The 16,515-nt window shown below is 39.7% G+C and overlaps 1 protein-coding gene across 2 annotated transcripts in view; it reads left to right on the top strand.

Annotated features, from left to right (window-relative positions):
• FBN2 (fibrillin 2) overlaps positions 1-16,515 on the top strand; it is a 191,639-nt gene that overhangs the window by 105,586 nt on the left and 69,538 nt on the right. For both annotated transcript variants that reach the window (XM_083819186.1, XM_083819185.1), the window contains 2 exons: positions 9,628-9,747; positions 16,322-16,459. In XM_083819186.1, coding sequence (XP_083675312.1) covers positions 9,628-9,747; positions 16,322-16,459 — 258 coding nt within the window. The remainder of the gene's footprint in view (positions 1-9,627; positions 9,748-16,321; positions 16,460-16,515) is intronic.

Raw genomic sequence — 16,515 nt, 5'->3', positions numbered from 1 at the left:
TCAAGCATGACTTCCCCTTGGTGAATCTGTGAGTCCTGCTGATTTTCTTCTCCTTCATGTGCCTGGAAATGGTTTCCAGGAGTAGCTGCTTCATCACTTTTCCAGGAATTGAGGTGAGGCTGACTGGTCTGTAGTTCCCCAGGTCCTCCTTCTTGGCCTTCTTGAACATAGGAGTGACATTTGCTTTCCTCCAGTCTTCAGGCCCTTCCCCCAGTTGCCATGACCGACCAGATTATAGAGAGGGTCCTCACAATGACATCTGCCAGCTCCCTCAGCTCTTGTAGGTGCATCCCATCAGAGCCCATGGCCTTATGAATGGTCCAGTTTGCTTATGTTTTCCCCATCCTGACCCTTTTCTACCAAGGGTACACGTTCCTTGATCCAGCCTTTCCCCCTGGTTTCTGGGACCTGGGATTCCTGAAGGCTGTCCTTTCTGGTAACATCTAGCAAGTTTTAATGAGAATTTTTGGTTATAAAACAGTTTCAAGCAAGGCTCTGCAAAAGAGGAGTTGAAATAGAAACTTTTCTCTCTTTTTTTAATTAGTATTCAGAGCAAGAGTATTTTACTAGTTTTTTGTATTGTTTTTTATTTGGTTCCATAATCTATAAATCTCAATATTGTTACTATTAGCAAGTTTTTATAGGAAAATAGTCTTATGTTTGAGTGAGTGATAGGGAAGCTATATACCTTTTGGAGTATCTACTGTATGAACCAATATCATCTTCCATATTTATCTGAAGCAGTGGAAGGCATTAGTATCCTCAGCTGCTTGTTATTACTGGTCAGCCACAAGTTACTGCTACACAGCTAAGCAAACATACAGAATGGAAAGTGGAAGCGCTCTTTAATCTATTCTTGCTGTGTAAGATCAGTCAGGTTAACTTAAACCATTTCATTCGCAGTGTATGCTGGACTGGCTAACTTTACTCTGAAGTGGGTGAGGAAGGCCCATGTGCTCTTTGCCAGTTTTCAGCAGAGGAGTGGAAGCAAGCAGCATGGGGGCAATAGCATTTTTAATGTCTCCAACTGTTTGGAAAGTGAACATGTGTTTACACTAAAAACATCTAATGAAATGGTTTAAATTCTGGCAGTATCAAATCATTCACCTCTTCACCCCTTCTGTTCAAAAGGAATCATGTTCCTTTATATTTCAGTACATGTGTGTTTCACAGGCCACTTTTAAAAGTTAGAATTTCTTCTCTCCTTAACTGTTACAAATTCGTAGCACTTGCTCAGGTTAGGCCTCTTATACCCCCCCTGATTTATACCACACTGTGCTAAATTGTCTTAATGCTTAGTATCTATTCACAATGTTCAGGTGAGATTTTGTCTTCACAGTCTGTCTACAGGTTGCATTTCTATGTGTAAAAACATCTCAGTCACTCATCACATGTTTTCCATCTGCATGTTTCTTAACAAATATCCTCCACAGAAAAAAACAGAATAGTAACGCAAAAGAAAATGTTAATTAACAAGATGGAAAGACCATCATCTTCAAAGCGTAACACTGACCAAAATATAGATGAATGAGACAGCAGAATGCAAATAACCCAGTACAATTATTGAAATAATAGTGTATCCAGATTTTCAAATGTAAAATTAAATTTGTATTTTAACAGCAATAGCAATAGTAATGGTCATAGAAATAGTAACAGAGAGGCTTAATCAACCAAAAAAAAATCAAATCGAGTCAAATTGACCAAAAAAAAAAAAAAAAGTGGATTCATGATTGCATTGAGACACAGCATCTATAGGAAAAAAGGGATCCAAAGGGATTTTCTATCTTCCGGAAATCCTTGTGACCATTCCAGTGTGCCTTCTCTTGTGCTAGCACACGTTTTGGGGATCACGATGTAGTGAATGACATCTGGGAGTTCACTATGTCCCTATTATTTTCGGGGAAGTAAGTGGGGAAGAGTGTGAGAGAGAGTTATTCTGGTGTGGAAATTAATTCACTGGTTCATTTGAATTAATAGTTCACTGAGGAGTGTGGGTGACTTCTTTAGATAGCATTGCTAGCTGATACTGTCTGCTAAACCATAATATCAAAAAATATTACAGTTAAGATAAAATAGAGTTTGCAGGAAAGTTCTAGTAGAAATCTGAATGGCAGACCTCTCTCTTCTTAATAGCATCTTAGCTCATTTTTATAAGAAATGTGAAAAAAGAAAATTACTTTTGGATTTTATCTAAAGGAGCTAGGGACATTCCCTAAATTAATCGTTTATGGGTCATGTCTGAAAATAGGAACAGGGAACTCATATGATTTATTCAGACTAGCACGGTGTAGTGCTTTTGACAGTTGTCTCGTAATACACGTAATGAGACATTTCACAACTTGAGCCAGCCTGAACCGTAGGCAGAAAATGCAAACGTGCTTTACTTGAGCAGGTAGTTATGTAAATTAAAGTCAATGCTATTGTAAAAGGAGAATTCCCTAGTTGATCATTCAAGGTACATAAGTACAGCAGATCATGTTTCTGTTTGGTGGCTTTTTGATTAGCTGAGTTTGGAGAGAGGTTAATTAATGCATTTAATCTCTTGTTTCTTTTTTATGTGGAAATGTTCACAATACATTTTTTAGCTACTCATCTAAGGATCTATTTCCTTCATAAAGTATCAGTTCCTGTGCATCCTTTGGCTCTATTTCAAAATCCTGTATGTATACTGAACTCGGAGGAATGAGTGCATAAATGGGCATGAATGCAGGAATAAAATAATAGAACTTTTTATAAATGTAAAAAAAAAAATCCTACTTTCTCACTTTCTCATTTAAAAAGCAAAGCAAAACAAAACAAACACTAATGATTAACTACTAAAACTCCAGTTTTGTGAGAATAATTTCTTTTTGTTTGTTTTTTTGGCCATAGTTATTTTAGTGTAATCCAGCCTAAAATAATTTTAATTTTATATTGTCTGTGCTGCACATTCTGAAGGATTTTCAGTTTCTTTCAATAGTGTTATATACATGAAATCACACACATAGGTTATGAAGGATCTGTCATCTCCATCTTGAATATTTTAGTTAGACTGAAGTTTAGATTTAGCTGATCAGGCACAAAAAGATTCAGGAGTGGTTTGGCATAAAAGTGTCTATAAAACCTATTAAATGTATTACATTTTTTCTAATTTTGAGTGGGTTGGCAGTTTGAGGAATAAATTCATCTCTTTTTGTCCAAATTCTGTTTTCAAAGAAACACTAAGAAATTCAGTTTGGAGTTACAGGTTCACTAGTTGTAGAAGATTGCTGTAGCCAGAAGCTTTATATTATGCTCTGAAAATGCTCTGATGCTTATTACTCACTAGTATATTTTTAATTAGTATAAATGTCATCAGTAACTGTGAAAAAAACAACAAAACATACACTGCTTTCATTTGTAGTTCAACTGAAAATTTTCATCAATTTGTTGCGGGGAGTGGGGGAGTTGTTTAAGCTTTCAGAGTCTGTGAAAGTTGAGATTTTTACAGCAAGCTCTGTGGTTTAGATTGTGTTTCCAGTGACATAACTAGTTAAATGTAAACCAGATGTGCTTTGAAGTTTATTTCCAGGAATGTACAGTGAACTGTTTCAATTTTTGTTTCTGTGACATTTACAATGTACACTCACTCCACTTAAGAAAAAAATGTTTAAAAAAAAAATCCCTGGTAAATATTTTCATACATTCGCTTTTTATTTTAAAATATAAAATTGTATTTTAAATCAAATAATTTTCTCACTTACTCTTTTTAAAGTTGCCATTTAATATTGTTAATAGAAGGTGCATGGAAAGAATTTTCAAGTTTGTTTACATTCTGCATATGACACTTTTTGCCCTGACTCAGCAATGCACTATTGGTGAAGTACATTCATCCTTTTATTTTTTTTCCTGAATGGTGGTTTTGGGGAGCAGTCAGTGCAATATTATAAACATGTTAATACATAAAATACTGAGCTTAGAGAAGTTCTTGGTTTGTTTTTAGTTTCTTTCTGTTCCATTTGTTTGTTCGTTTGTTTGTTTTTTGACATTGTGCTGAAGCACATCAAATGCAGAACTTAGCAAACTATATTTTCAGGTTTGGGGAGCCAGAGTACAGTAACAAGATCATTTTAGAAACAACCACAAATTAATGCCTCCAGATGTGCATATCCTAAAGCTGCAGTGAAGCAGTGAAAGCTGCTCTCCTTGTTCCTAACCCATAGAAAGAAATGAGATGGGATGAGCATTCCTTCATCTATACCAGGACAACGTGAAATGAGGAAGAGTGTAGTTCTGTGATAGAGCTTTTCTCACCTCTGATCTTAGTTACATGCTTTTGCCATTTTCATCCAGAAACTGGAAAGTGAATATTTGTCTGTGGGATCAGTAAGGAACTTACTGATCAGTAAGCATGGGTTACAGTCCCCATGGACCACAGTGGGTTACAGTACATGCTTACAGTCAGCATGGGTTTATGAAAGGCAGGTCCTGCTTGACGAACCTGATCTCCTTCTATGACAAAGTGACGCGCTTGGTGGATGAGGGAAAGGCTGTGGATGTGGTCTACCTTGACTTCAGTAAGGCTTTTGACACCGTTTCCCACAGCATTCTCCTCAAGAAGATGGCTGCTCATGGCTTGGACTGGCATATGCTTTGTTGGGTTAAAAACTGGCTGGATAGCCGGGCCCAAAGAGTTGTGGTGAATGGAGCCAAATCCAGTTGGAGGCCGGTCATTAGTGGTGTCCCCCAGGGCTCAGTACTAGGGCCAGTTCTCTTTAACATCTTTATCGATGATCTGGAAGAGGGGATCGAGCGCACTTTCAGTAAGTCTGCAGACAGCACCAAGTTAGGTGGATATGTCGATCTGCTTCCTGGTAGGAAGGCTCTGCAGGAGGATCTGGATAGGCTGGACCGATGGGCTGAGGCCAACTGTATGAAGTTCAACAAGGCCAAGTGCCGGGTCCTGCACCTGGGGCGCAACAACCCCAAGCAGAGCTACAGGCTGGGAGAGGAGTGGTTACAAAGCTGCCTGGCAGAGAAGGACCTGGGAGTACTGGTTGATAGTCGGCTGAATATGAGCCAGCAGTGTGCTTAGGTGGCCAAGAAGGCCAACAGCATCCTGGCTTGTATACGAAACAGTGTGGCCAGGAGGGCTAGGGAAGTGATTGTCCCCCTGTACTCAGCTCTGGTGAGGCCGCACCTCGAGTACTGTGTTCAGTTTTGGGCCCCTCGCTACAAGAAGGACATTGAGGTGCTTGAACGAGTCCAGAGAAGGGCAACGAAGCTGGTGAGGGGTCTGGAGAACAAGTCTTACGAGAAGCGGCTGAGGGAGCTGGGATTGTTCAGCCTGGAAAAGAGGAGGCTCAGGGGTGACCTTATAGCTCTCTGTAGGTACCTTAAAGGAGGCTGTAGCGAGGTGGGGGTTGGTCTATTCTCCCACGTGCCTGATGACAGGACGAGGGAGAATGGGCTAAAGTTGTGCCAGGGGAGGGTTAGGTTGGATACTAGGAGGAACTTCTTTACCGAAAGGGTTGTTAGGCATTGTAATAGGCTGCCCAGGGAAGTGGTTGTGTCACCATCCCTGGAGGTCTTTAAGAGACGTTTAGATTTAGAACTTAGTGATATGGTTTAGTGGAGGACTTGTTAGTGTTATGTCAGAGGTTGGACTAGATGATCTTGGAGGTCTCTTCCAATCTAGACGATTCTGTGATTCTGTGAACTTGTGCTTGCACTAGAGAGAGTTGGAAACAAAGGAAGGGTGAAATGGAAATGTCCCCTGTAGATGGCAGCAACCTGATAGACAGACTCAGTTGTATTGACATGGAATGTGTTCAATACAGGCTTCAGCGAGGGTTAAGATTAAATGCCCTGACTTTGCCTTGGAATGCACAGGCAGTTCTCCCAGTCTAGAAGGTGGTCAGCTCAGACAACAGATCTTCCTCTTCTTCCCCATTTTGCTCACCTAGCAATTCAGTTTGGTTCCTTTCGTCTCCTTCATCTTTTGCCAGAGAATGAAGAACATAATCCATGAAATCAGGAGAGCTGCTTCATTTCTCATAAAGTGCTGAACTTCAGATGTTTTGGCCCCTCCATCTCCATTTATTCACTTAGCTTTAGTTTTACTTTTTGGGATGTTGACTTTCAGCTATGGCCCTCAACTATTTTTTTCTTAGGTTTGGGTTTCTTGTTAACTCAGAAAACCCAAAGCAGAAGATTGCTTTTCCTACAATAAAATTGTATGTAAACATAACTTGCTAAGTATCAGGGAGAATTAAAGATAAGCATAGTAACCTGCTACATTTTACAATTATAAATGAGAATTATTTTAAGTTTCATGCATTTTTGATATTCTATATATGAGTGAAGTAGTGTTTTGGATAGTAGCACTTTCTGCTCAGTATAGTGCTTTGTCTTGCACATTGATGGTGTATGTGCAGACGTGTGTGGTTCAGCTGCCAACTTTTAAAAGCATATGACGCTTTCCATGAAAATCTCCTACTTTCAGCTGTAAATGTTTTTGGCAAACTTCAACCGTTTTACCTATAAGTTTCTTCACTGTGTGTCTGACTCAGACAAAATTATAATTTTACCTTTAAAAATTTCAGACAAAATACTTTATTTCCAAGAATGACTAGCTACTGAAAAAATGTTAGTCTGTGCATTTAGATATGTGCAAAAGTTGTGACATTTTCTTTAAAAAGCTGTTGCTTCTCGGTATTACTGCAGCTTGAAATTTCTTAAATAGGCTTTCTATCAGGATAGTGCTTCTTTCCTCTGAAAATGTGCTCAAATTTGGCCAAGTTGTAAGACTTCTTTTGCATATGCTCTCTAGAGACATGTTCTATTTTTAGTGTGCAAAAGCTCCAAAGATTCTGTGTCACTGTTCATGCCTGGTCCAGCATGGGAACTTTTCTGAGTTGTACCTGAGCAGGTAAGAGTGCTGGACTGGTTAGAGAATCATACCTGCGTAAAAACAAAGACATAAATGTGGAGACCGATCAAAGATTCCTCTGTCCCAATGCTAATTATAGCAGAGCAAGTACACAACTTTACTTTCCAGAAATACTCTCCGATTTCTCAGCAATTGTGGTTCAGAAATAGGATCTTTACATTTAATAAACCATGGTGGATTTCTTTTCCATAACTTGTCCAGACTGCTATTGATTCGTGAATGCTTTGAGCAGCCTAGGGTAAGCATCTCCAATTCCTCTACTTGATGTGTAAAGGACTGTTTCTTTATTTGGCTACAAGCTAGCTTTGTGAGATGTCTTTTTGTTCTTGTACTGTAAGAGATAGTGAAAGTTTGATGATGTCTTTGACAGGGAGCAACTACACCTCTTTGATGTAGTTCACTTGTCCTTTCTTTCATTTCTATTTTCTCCTTTTTTTAAAGCTAGCCAAACTGCTGAAAGCAAGATGGCATATCAAAAGGAAGCAAAAGCATACCTTTCTCCAAAATCATTTGTATACTGAGAGCTATTCAGCATGTAGTGCATATTTAAGATGATGCCTCAGCATGATCTGTTTCTAATCGTGGGAACAGGATATGTGGTTTCTCTGTAAAAGCAGCAGACACTACCCTCTGCTACCAGGTATTGCTGGCTAGGGAAAGACAAGAAGACTGGGGAGGCAGGGAGCATACTCTGGATAATAAAACCTCAGGTAATAAAGTGTGAAATGTATTTATGGGGAGGAGAAGGGATGCAGAGCAGATCAATGTTGGCAAGCTCTCCAGATTGCCAGCTGGGATACAGAGGTGCTCAGCAAGTGCTCTGTCGAAACTAACTGGCTGCGGTAGATCTATGGGATTACCTCCATGTTGCACTTCCCAGCCGATCAGGTTGGTATGTGACCTGTCCTTGCCCTGCGTGCTCGCCCATGGTGCTACACTCTGCCCGGTGAGCTGGCTTGGGCCTTGGTGGGCTAGGACTGAGCCTGAGATAACACAACCAACTGTATCTAAACAGGCTGCTTGCAGAGAAACTTGGAAGCTGTGCCTGGTGCCATATGGGACTACCAGCTCCAGAGGAGTAATGCAGGGCCAGCATTACTGTTAGGGGTTTACCAGCTCAGATATTGCTGCTTCAGTTAACCCAGTACAGGCAGCCCTTGAAACTGCAACACAGTCTTGATATTGTGAGGCCTCCTGGATCTCATGTCTGCATCTGTGTATGATGTACGAGTAAGCTGTGTAACTCACAAGGTTAGGAGTAGACTTCACTAACACAAGCTCTTTTGTTGTTCAAAAACCTTCTGGCATTCAAGGACAAGTTTTGCTATTTGCTCTTTGTAGTAGTAAGTAATTCCATTAAGTAAAGGGACAGTGAAAAGTGGGCCCTAAATTAGGTGCTTTCTTTGGGGATGAAGAGGGAGATCACAGTTTCATAAGTATATAGATTTCTGCATGTTTTCTATCTCTCTCTCCCCCTTTCTACTCCCCCCCCCCCTTATTTTTATATATATATATATACACATATATGTTTATATACATATGTCCTTTGGTGAGTATTCTAAACATATATCCATGAAGATACCTTCATGGAATCTTCCTTCAAGTCTAGTCAAATGTATAGTTGTATACATCTAGTATAAATCATAGCAAACCAAATATCAAATGATACATTTTTCACGATTTCTAAACAATGAGCAGGACATTCCAGTTTGCTTTGAAAATGATCTATGGTGCAATTAATATTACTGGTGCATAACTACATCCTGCATTAATTTATTCTTAATTTACATCATGCTATTTTTTTTTTGTATCAATATGACATTATTCCTCAAGCAATACTAACAAACATAACTATGCACTAAGAGCTTTATTTCTGGCCTGCCAAAGGAACTGTCTGGTTGGGTTAGAATGTATGGCTTGATTCAGGACCCAGATCAAAACAATTGAATTGATTGAGTTCAGGAGGAAATAGTGGATATGCATCTGCAATTGTTCTTTGAAAGAATTTGCTAGTATTGGTTTAATCTTAAAACTGGTTTCACTTCAAATAAAAAATCAGTAAATAATACTGTCTGCAGGACTCCTATTCTTACATATGAACAGGCTCAAAAAACTCATGGGGGCAATAAATAGAAGTAGCTAGGGGGTAGAGGGAAGTACCATTTACACGATTCCTGTTTCAACTCCTATTTCTTGAATGCTTTCCAGAACTAGAGAATCGCAGCCAGCAATGGAATATTTTGATTCTGACAGGGTTTTCTTAATTCTTCCAAAACCTCATGGAGCCATAAATGACAGAAACAATAAAGCTGTTGTTTGTGCACAGCATGTTGTGGCTGGAAATGCATTGCTTACCATGATAAAGGAGTTGTGATTTCTCACAGGACAGTTATAATTTATGCTGGAAAACTTTATAGTCCAAGTTCTTCTAAGTTACTACTTTTGTAGAGAAGGGCCATTTAATTAACACTTTCAAAATATACACTTGTATACACATGTACATACATGCTAACTGCCTAACCATACATCGTTTGCATGTCATGTTTTAAAAAGACAGGCAGACAGGAAGACAGACAGACAAAGAGAGAAAGAAAAGAGAAAAAAGCCAAATACACCAGGCAGTTTTGGCAAATCATGGCCCACAGCAGTATTTGTACTCTAGTATTTTCCAAAAGCACATCACAGTCTTAACAGTGTCTTTCCCTTCTGGATTATAGATATAAATGAATGTGAAAGCAGTCCGTGTGTCAATGGTGCCTGCAGGAACAATCTTGGTTCTTTCAATTGTGAATGTTCACCTGGCAGCAAACTCGACTCTACAGGACTGATATGCATTGGTGAGTCTTTCCTTCTTTTTTCCTTTTTGTTCTCCTGTTTTTCTTACTAATTTGAAACATATTGTTTTTATTGATTAATTAAGCAAGAAAATAATGTATTCTGCTCATTTTCCCTTTATAGCAGACTACATGTCTTGTTGTGTAGGTAATACTAAACAAACCAATACTAATTTTCTTGTTTCCATGGAAGCAGAAGCAAGTTAAAAAGAGACATAGGTATAATGCATGTGTATGTCCAAACTATGGTGAAAGTGGTGAAAAGCAGATGTTCATTGGTGGGAGACAGTGGGGATGTCTTATTGTTAATAGGAATTTTTGTCATTCTCCTAAAAGACTTGATAGGAGTGAAAACAATAGATAATAAGCCTGATAGTTGAGAAATTGTACAGCAGAAAAGCCCATTCAGTTCCCTGGCCACTTTTAAATTTGAGCCAAGAAACTAAGTAAAACTGGAGGAACATCTACTCAAATAGTGATTTGAAAACACATGGCTTCTAGGATTCACACCATTTTTCATAAACTGCGAAGAGTGGCTTTCCAATCTGTCAGGAAACAATAATGGCTTTTGCTTTATAGCACAATCTTATACCTTCAGTCTTTCGTAGCAAGTTGATAAAGGAGAGTAAAATACATCTGAATTTATCAATATGCCTACTGCCCCTGAAGCAGAAACGTGATAATGTCTCTCTCTCCCTATGTGTTTTATATATATATATAATTTACCATATTGTGACATATAATAATGTAACATAAATAATGTTAACATCCTTTTAGGATTCTATTGCATTGAAAAAAAGCAGAACATGGCACAGATTTTACTAGAGCTAGCAGCAACAGTTGTCTGCAAGATGTCATTGGCATTACTTCTGGAAGTCATTCATTAATGTTTTTTTTTTCCTTGTCTTTCCAAGAAGACTCAAAGGTTTGGACACATCTGCATTTCTCAGGTGCTCAAAAGCTGCCATTTCATCTTATTAGTGTAACATAATTGGAGCCATTGTAGAATATGTGGGATAAGTTGGATTGGAGTGCATTAATAAAGGGATGATGCTGTTTTTAAATGTTCTTTTTATTGTAAGATGCATTTGTTTGGTGTTCTTGTTTCAACTTTCTTGTCTTGCCAAGATTTTCATAAGACAGGAAATATAATGCAAAGAGTCAAGTTCCTATTTAATGTTGCTATCTGTCTATGCCTTAACATGTTTTTTAAGTGAGTTACTTTTGCACCTAAGCCTTCTCTTAGATGCCTTCCTTCTAGCCTTTCTCATAGATTTTTAGGGATACTGTCACCATCATTGGCCTGTACAGTTTAGTATTCTTTTTGTTCTTTTTCACATTTTGCTTATGCCTTGATGTGACCACAGTAATTTGTGCTTTTTTGTACTGCTTGTTTTAATTTTCATGTTCTGACATCCAAAGGTATTACAAGTTCATTAAGGACTTAATTATAACAGTTTTCTGGATTTACTTTGCAAATGGTTTCCATTGAATTGGTTGTCATGTGAGGTCCTATTTGGCTTGAGTAGTAGTGGCAAATAATGTAAAACAAACAAAATAAATAGTTGAACAGTCAGATTAAAAGTGAAGGATAGGAGCCACCCATACTATAAGCCTAATAGTTACTTTTCATGTTGATCAACATTCCCACAGGAAGAGTTTTCAGTGCCACAGGTGAGAATATGTTAGGACAGAAGGGTCGGGATAGCTCACGTGAGAAGTACAGATTTGTACATGTAGAGTCCATTTATGTTTTTCTGTGTTGGCAAAATTTCCATTAGAATCAGTAGTGATTGAGAGAAGGGCAGACTAGGTTACTGAAAGGGGAGTGAGGTTATAGGCAGTTTCTGGTGTGAAAAAATTGCAAACATTCATTGAATGTAAGCTGTTTTAAATCTCCACAGTAGAGAAAGTTGTGTTTCTCCACTTGTATATTGACTATAATTGACATAATTTTTTAGCTGATTGTTCCTGTAAAGCATTATTGTAGCATCAGATATGAAAAGCTTACACCAGTACAGAAGCATATGTCTAGAATGGTGTTCTGGTTTGGGTATGTATTGTATTCTTCATAAGAATGATCAAACTAAGGTAGTGTCAGTTTGATTCTGACCTCTCTACAGTTTTGGTTTAGTTCCAAATTTGGTCTCATGTCAGAACCAAAATCACTCCCGTTTGTAAGGACATATTTTTCTTTCTTTCATGATGGCGATGAAAGCTTGAACTTAAAATTCACATAAATTTGCACATGACAACATAATTAGAAGAAAAAAACATTAACATTACAGCACTCTTAATTTTATTTTTACAACATCTTGTTCTCATGTGTTTGTTCCAATTGGCCTTATTGCTGATTTTCACCGTTCTCTTGTGGACTCAGATAATACCCAAGTTATGTGGCTGACGCATGTTCTTTACTTAGTTTGTGGACAGATAACTTCAGTCTGTCATTTCCTCTGGCTCCTTTGCATGGGCTGCTCAGCCTTAATGCTGAAGAACCAGGTGGCTTAAGCCATTTGCGTCCATATTGCTTGTAGAAATCCAGCATAGATGTAAGCCATTTGTCTCTCTCTGTGAGGTTCCCTGCATAAAAGAAAAATGACTTGCTCAAGTAATAGCAAGATTTCAAGTCACAACATTTGGCCTCATATTAGAGCTCCAACTTCCAGCAAATGAAAGTTGTTAGTTTAGCGTTTACATTAAAAGCATTCAACAAAAAAAGATGATGTATTATGCATTTCTTTTGCTTTCACACTGACAGTGTCTGCAGTATTAAGGCTGACATCCTGTAAGGAAGGGTAGAATTGGAACTGTTTTTGAAATACTTCTGTTGGTGGTACCAGTGCTGCATTTCTATTTTGGAAACTGCTCATGTAGTAGAGATACTGCAATTTGTGGTCTTTGAAATGTGCACTTAATAAATGCTTTTTATGCACATTTCAATATTTTTGGAATTCACACAGTGCACAACCCGTAGGCTGCCATCTGCCTGTAGTATGCGTATATTCTTCTTCAAGTCAGAATCAAAGAGTTGCAAGCAGCAGAAAGAATGCTTTGATGCTGGATAATAAATAATTTTTTCACCAAAGTAAAAGTCACAGTGACTGCCCTTTGTAAGTTTTGTCTGGACAAGAGAGGTTGTGTAAAATAAAGGAAATTAACTCATAGCCTGAAAAAAAATAAGACAAGCAGACTTTGGCAGCGTAGTATAGATGCAGCTGGTGTGAAGGAAGTCACCTGCTAATTTGTATAGTTTAAATCATTTTTGAGATACTGTTTTGACTTTTTCATCCTGTAATGTTGGCTACTAAAAATGAATAATATCTTGTTCAGAAATTTCTAGTGAATGAAGCAATGGAAGCATTTACATTTTGATAACATAAAGCAGAGACATCAATGTATGGCCAGTAAGCTAGATGTAGCATGAAATAGCAGCTAAAAGGGCCTATTTTGTTCTCCCTGTGTTAGTCCCCTGTATTTGGGACATATGATGTGAAGATATTATGACCAACCCATGACTGGCCAAGGGCAGATCCAGGTAGCCACTTTGTAGCTTATGTCTTCCTTTGGTCTTTTGATGTTAACCCTAATCCTGACTGTCAGACAAAGGTGGAACAAGGCTTAGAAAAGATGACTTGCCCACGATCCTCAGCCCCTCATTGGTTCATGCACTTTTTTAAAGGTAGTATTCTGCCCTACATGTTTGAGACCAACATTAATCTAAATAATTGCACTCTTTTATAATTAAATGTGTATGAAGTACATTCTCCAGTTTCTAAAACTGGTTCCAGGCACATTCTTTAGCCATTTTTCTCCTGTTACATTACCCAAAGAAAAGTTGTGTTCTTGGTGGTCTAAGTAATTTTTTAATGACAGTTTTGTAGAAAAGTTCAAGTTGATTGAAAAAAAATAAGCTGGAGCGCGTTGCGCCTAAATATGAGGTATCAGTAATAATAATCCACAGCACCTAATAGATTGTCTGGCTTTTCGTATGTATATTACATGTAAATCTTAAAAGCCAATTCCTATTCATCTTGCATAAGTCATCTTGTTAAATTCATCTGTGCCACTTTCTTAGCTTTGAACTTTGAGTATGCACTTGCATGTAAACTCTGTCAAGGCTGATCTCCAAATCCGGGTTAGATATTTAAAGACTGTTTTTGCTATCCAGTGACAGGGATTGTGGTCTGCTTCATGGAATCATAGAATGGTTTGGCTTGGAAGGAACCTTAAAGATCTTGTAATTCCAACCCCCTTGCCATGGGCAGGAACACCTCTCACCCACTAGACCAGGTTTCTCAAAGCCCCATCCAACCTGGCCTTGAACAATTCCAGGGATGGGGCATCCACAGCTTCTCTGGGAGACCTGTGCCAGTGCCTCACCACACTCAGAGTAAAGAATTTCTTCCTTGTATCTAATCTAAACCTACCCTCTTTTAGTTTAAAGCCATTACCCCTTGTCCTATCACCATGCTCCCTGACAAAAAGTCCCTCCCCAGCTTTCCCGTAGGCCCCCTTTAGATACTGGAAGGCTGCTATAAGGTCTGCCCAGAGCCTTCTCTTCTCCAGACAGAACAACCCCAACTCCCTCAGCCTGTCTTCATAGGAGAGGTGCTCCAGCACTCTGATCATCCTCAAGACCCTTCTCTGGACTTGTTCTAATACATCCATGTCCTCCTTGTGCTGGGCGCTCCAGAGCTGAACTCAGGGCTCCAGGTGGGGTCTCACGAGAGCAGAGCAGAGGGGGACAATCACCTCCCCAGCCCTGCTGGCCATGCTGCTTTTGATGCAGCCAGGAATACAGTTGGCTTTCTGGGCTGCAAGCGCACACTGCTGGCTCACATTCAGTTTCTTGTCAACCAGCATCCCTGGGTCCTTTTCCTCAGGGCTGCTCTCAAACCATTTTCCACCCAGCCTCTATTTGTGCTGGGGATTGCCCTGGTCTAGATGCAGGACCTTGCCCTTGGCCTTGTTGAACCTCATGAAGTTTGCACAGGCCCACCTCTCAAGCCTGTCCAGGTCCCGTTGGAGGGGCTTCCTTCCCTCCAGCATGTTGACTGTACCACACATCCTGGTGTCATTGGCAAATTTGTTGAGGGTGCACTCGATCCCACTGTCCACGTCACCAACAAAGACGTTAAACAGCGCCGGTTCCAGTACCGACCCCTGAGGAACACCACTTGTCACGCATCTCCACCTGGACATTGACCCGTTGACCGCAACTATCTGAGTGTGACCATCCAGCCAATTCCTTACCCACCTAGTGGTCCATCCATTAAATCCATGTCTCTCCAATTTAGAGACAAGGATATCATAGGGGGCAGTGTCAAATGCTTTGCACAAGTCCAGGTAGAAGATGTCAGTTGCTTTTCCCCTGTCCACCAGTGCTGTAATCCCATCGCAGAAAGCCACCAGACTTTTTAGGCACAATCTGCCCTTAGTGAAGCCATGGTGGCTGTCCCTAGTCACCTCCTTATTTTCCATGTACCTTAATACAGTTTCCAGAAGGATCTGCTCCATGATCGTGCCAGGCACAGAGGTGAGACTGACTGGACTGTAGCTCCCCAGGTCCTCCTTTTTCTCTTTTAAAATGGGGGTTATGTTTTCCCTCTTCCAGTCAGTGGGAACTTCACCACACTGTCACAACTTTTCAAATATGGTGAATTCAAGAAATTTGATCTCATTTTAATATAAATGCATAAAAGTACTGAGTCAAGGTGCTGTACTTTCAAATGTATATACCCGATTTAGGATCTAATTGACATTTTGAAAAGTGGCTTGGGCTTTGAAAGCGTAGTTTTTTATACTTGAATATTTGGGTACCTAAAAGAGAATTTCAGAGAATTTCAGGCAGCATAGTTGACACCGGTGACCGAAAATCTCTCTTCTTCATGGCTGGTTAGCTGGAGAGCAGTCAGGAGGTGCTGCTTGTCTCAGTTGGGCACTTACTGGAATGGATTTGCCCTGAGCAGGTCTCAGTTCACAGCCTGACAATCTAATTTGTGATTGAGGAGCTGGATGTGCTGTGACTGCATCCTCAGGAGCAGAGAGTGGAGTGTAAGCTAACAGACATAATCAAAGCCCTCCTAATGCACCGGGAGGACTGCACCTCTAAAACAATCTAGCACACTCCTGCCCCCCACACTTTTCTTTTTCTTTTCTTTCTGACAATCTTGAAGTTTCGTTGAGTGGGACAGAGGTAAGAGCACCCGGTGATTATAGCCCAGTGGTTCAAGCAGTCAGCTGGAAGGGGGAATCCCAGGTTACAATCTCTATTTGCTACTTGTGTATTTTAGAAATGAGCAGTCTCTAGATGAAACAAATAAATACAATTGCTGTAGCTGCTGGAGGACCTCAACTAGCTATAGGACCTGGACTATAAAATGCCTCAAGCGGTGCACTCTACCACTCATTTTTAGTGGTAGTGGTATTCATTTCCTCTGCTTCTAAAATAAAATACATACAAAATGACTCTGATGCAAAGACAGACTGTGCTTTCTTTGTACTCCATCTGCCAGTGGCATGAGAAGATGCCAGCTCTTTTTACTGTGACAGTTCCATTTTGTTTCTATTGCAGATAGCCTGAAGGGGACTTGCTGGCTTAACATCCAGGATAGTCGCTGTGAAGTCAACATCAATGGTGCTACACTGAAATCTGAATGCTGTGCTACCTTAGGAGCAGCTTGGGGCAGCCCATGTGAGCGCTGTGAATTAGGTATGCTGCTGTGCTTGCATATCCTGTGACTTTTGTGAGAAGAGCAAATGTAACAC

This window comes from Anser anser, assembly GCF_964211835.1.
Source record: "Anser anser genome assembly, chromosome: Z".
Lineage (NCBI taxonomy): Eukaryota > Metazoa > Chordata > Aves > Anseriformes > Anatidae > Anser > Anser anser.
The sequence above is the reverse complement of the archived record's forward strand: the minus strand, read 5'-3'. Positions and strand labels throughout refer to the sequence as shown.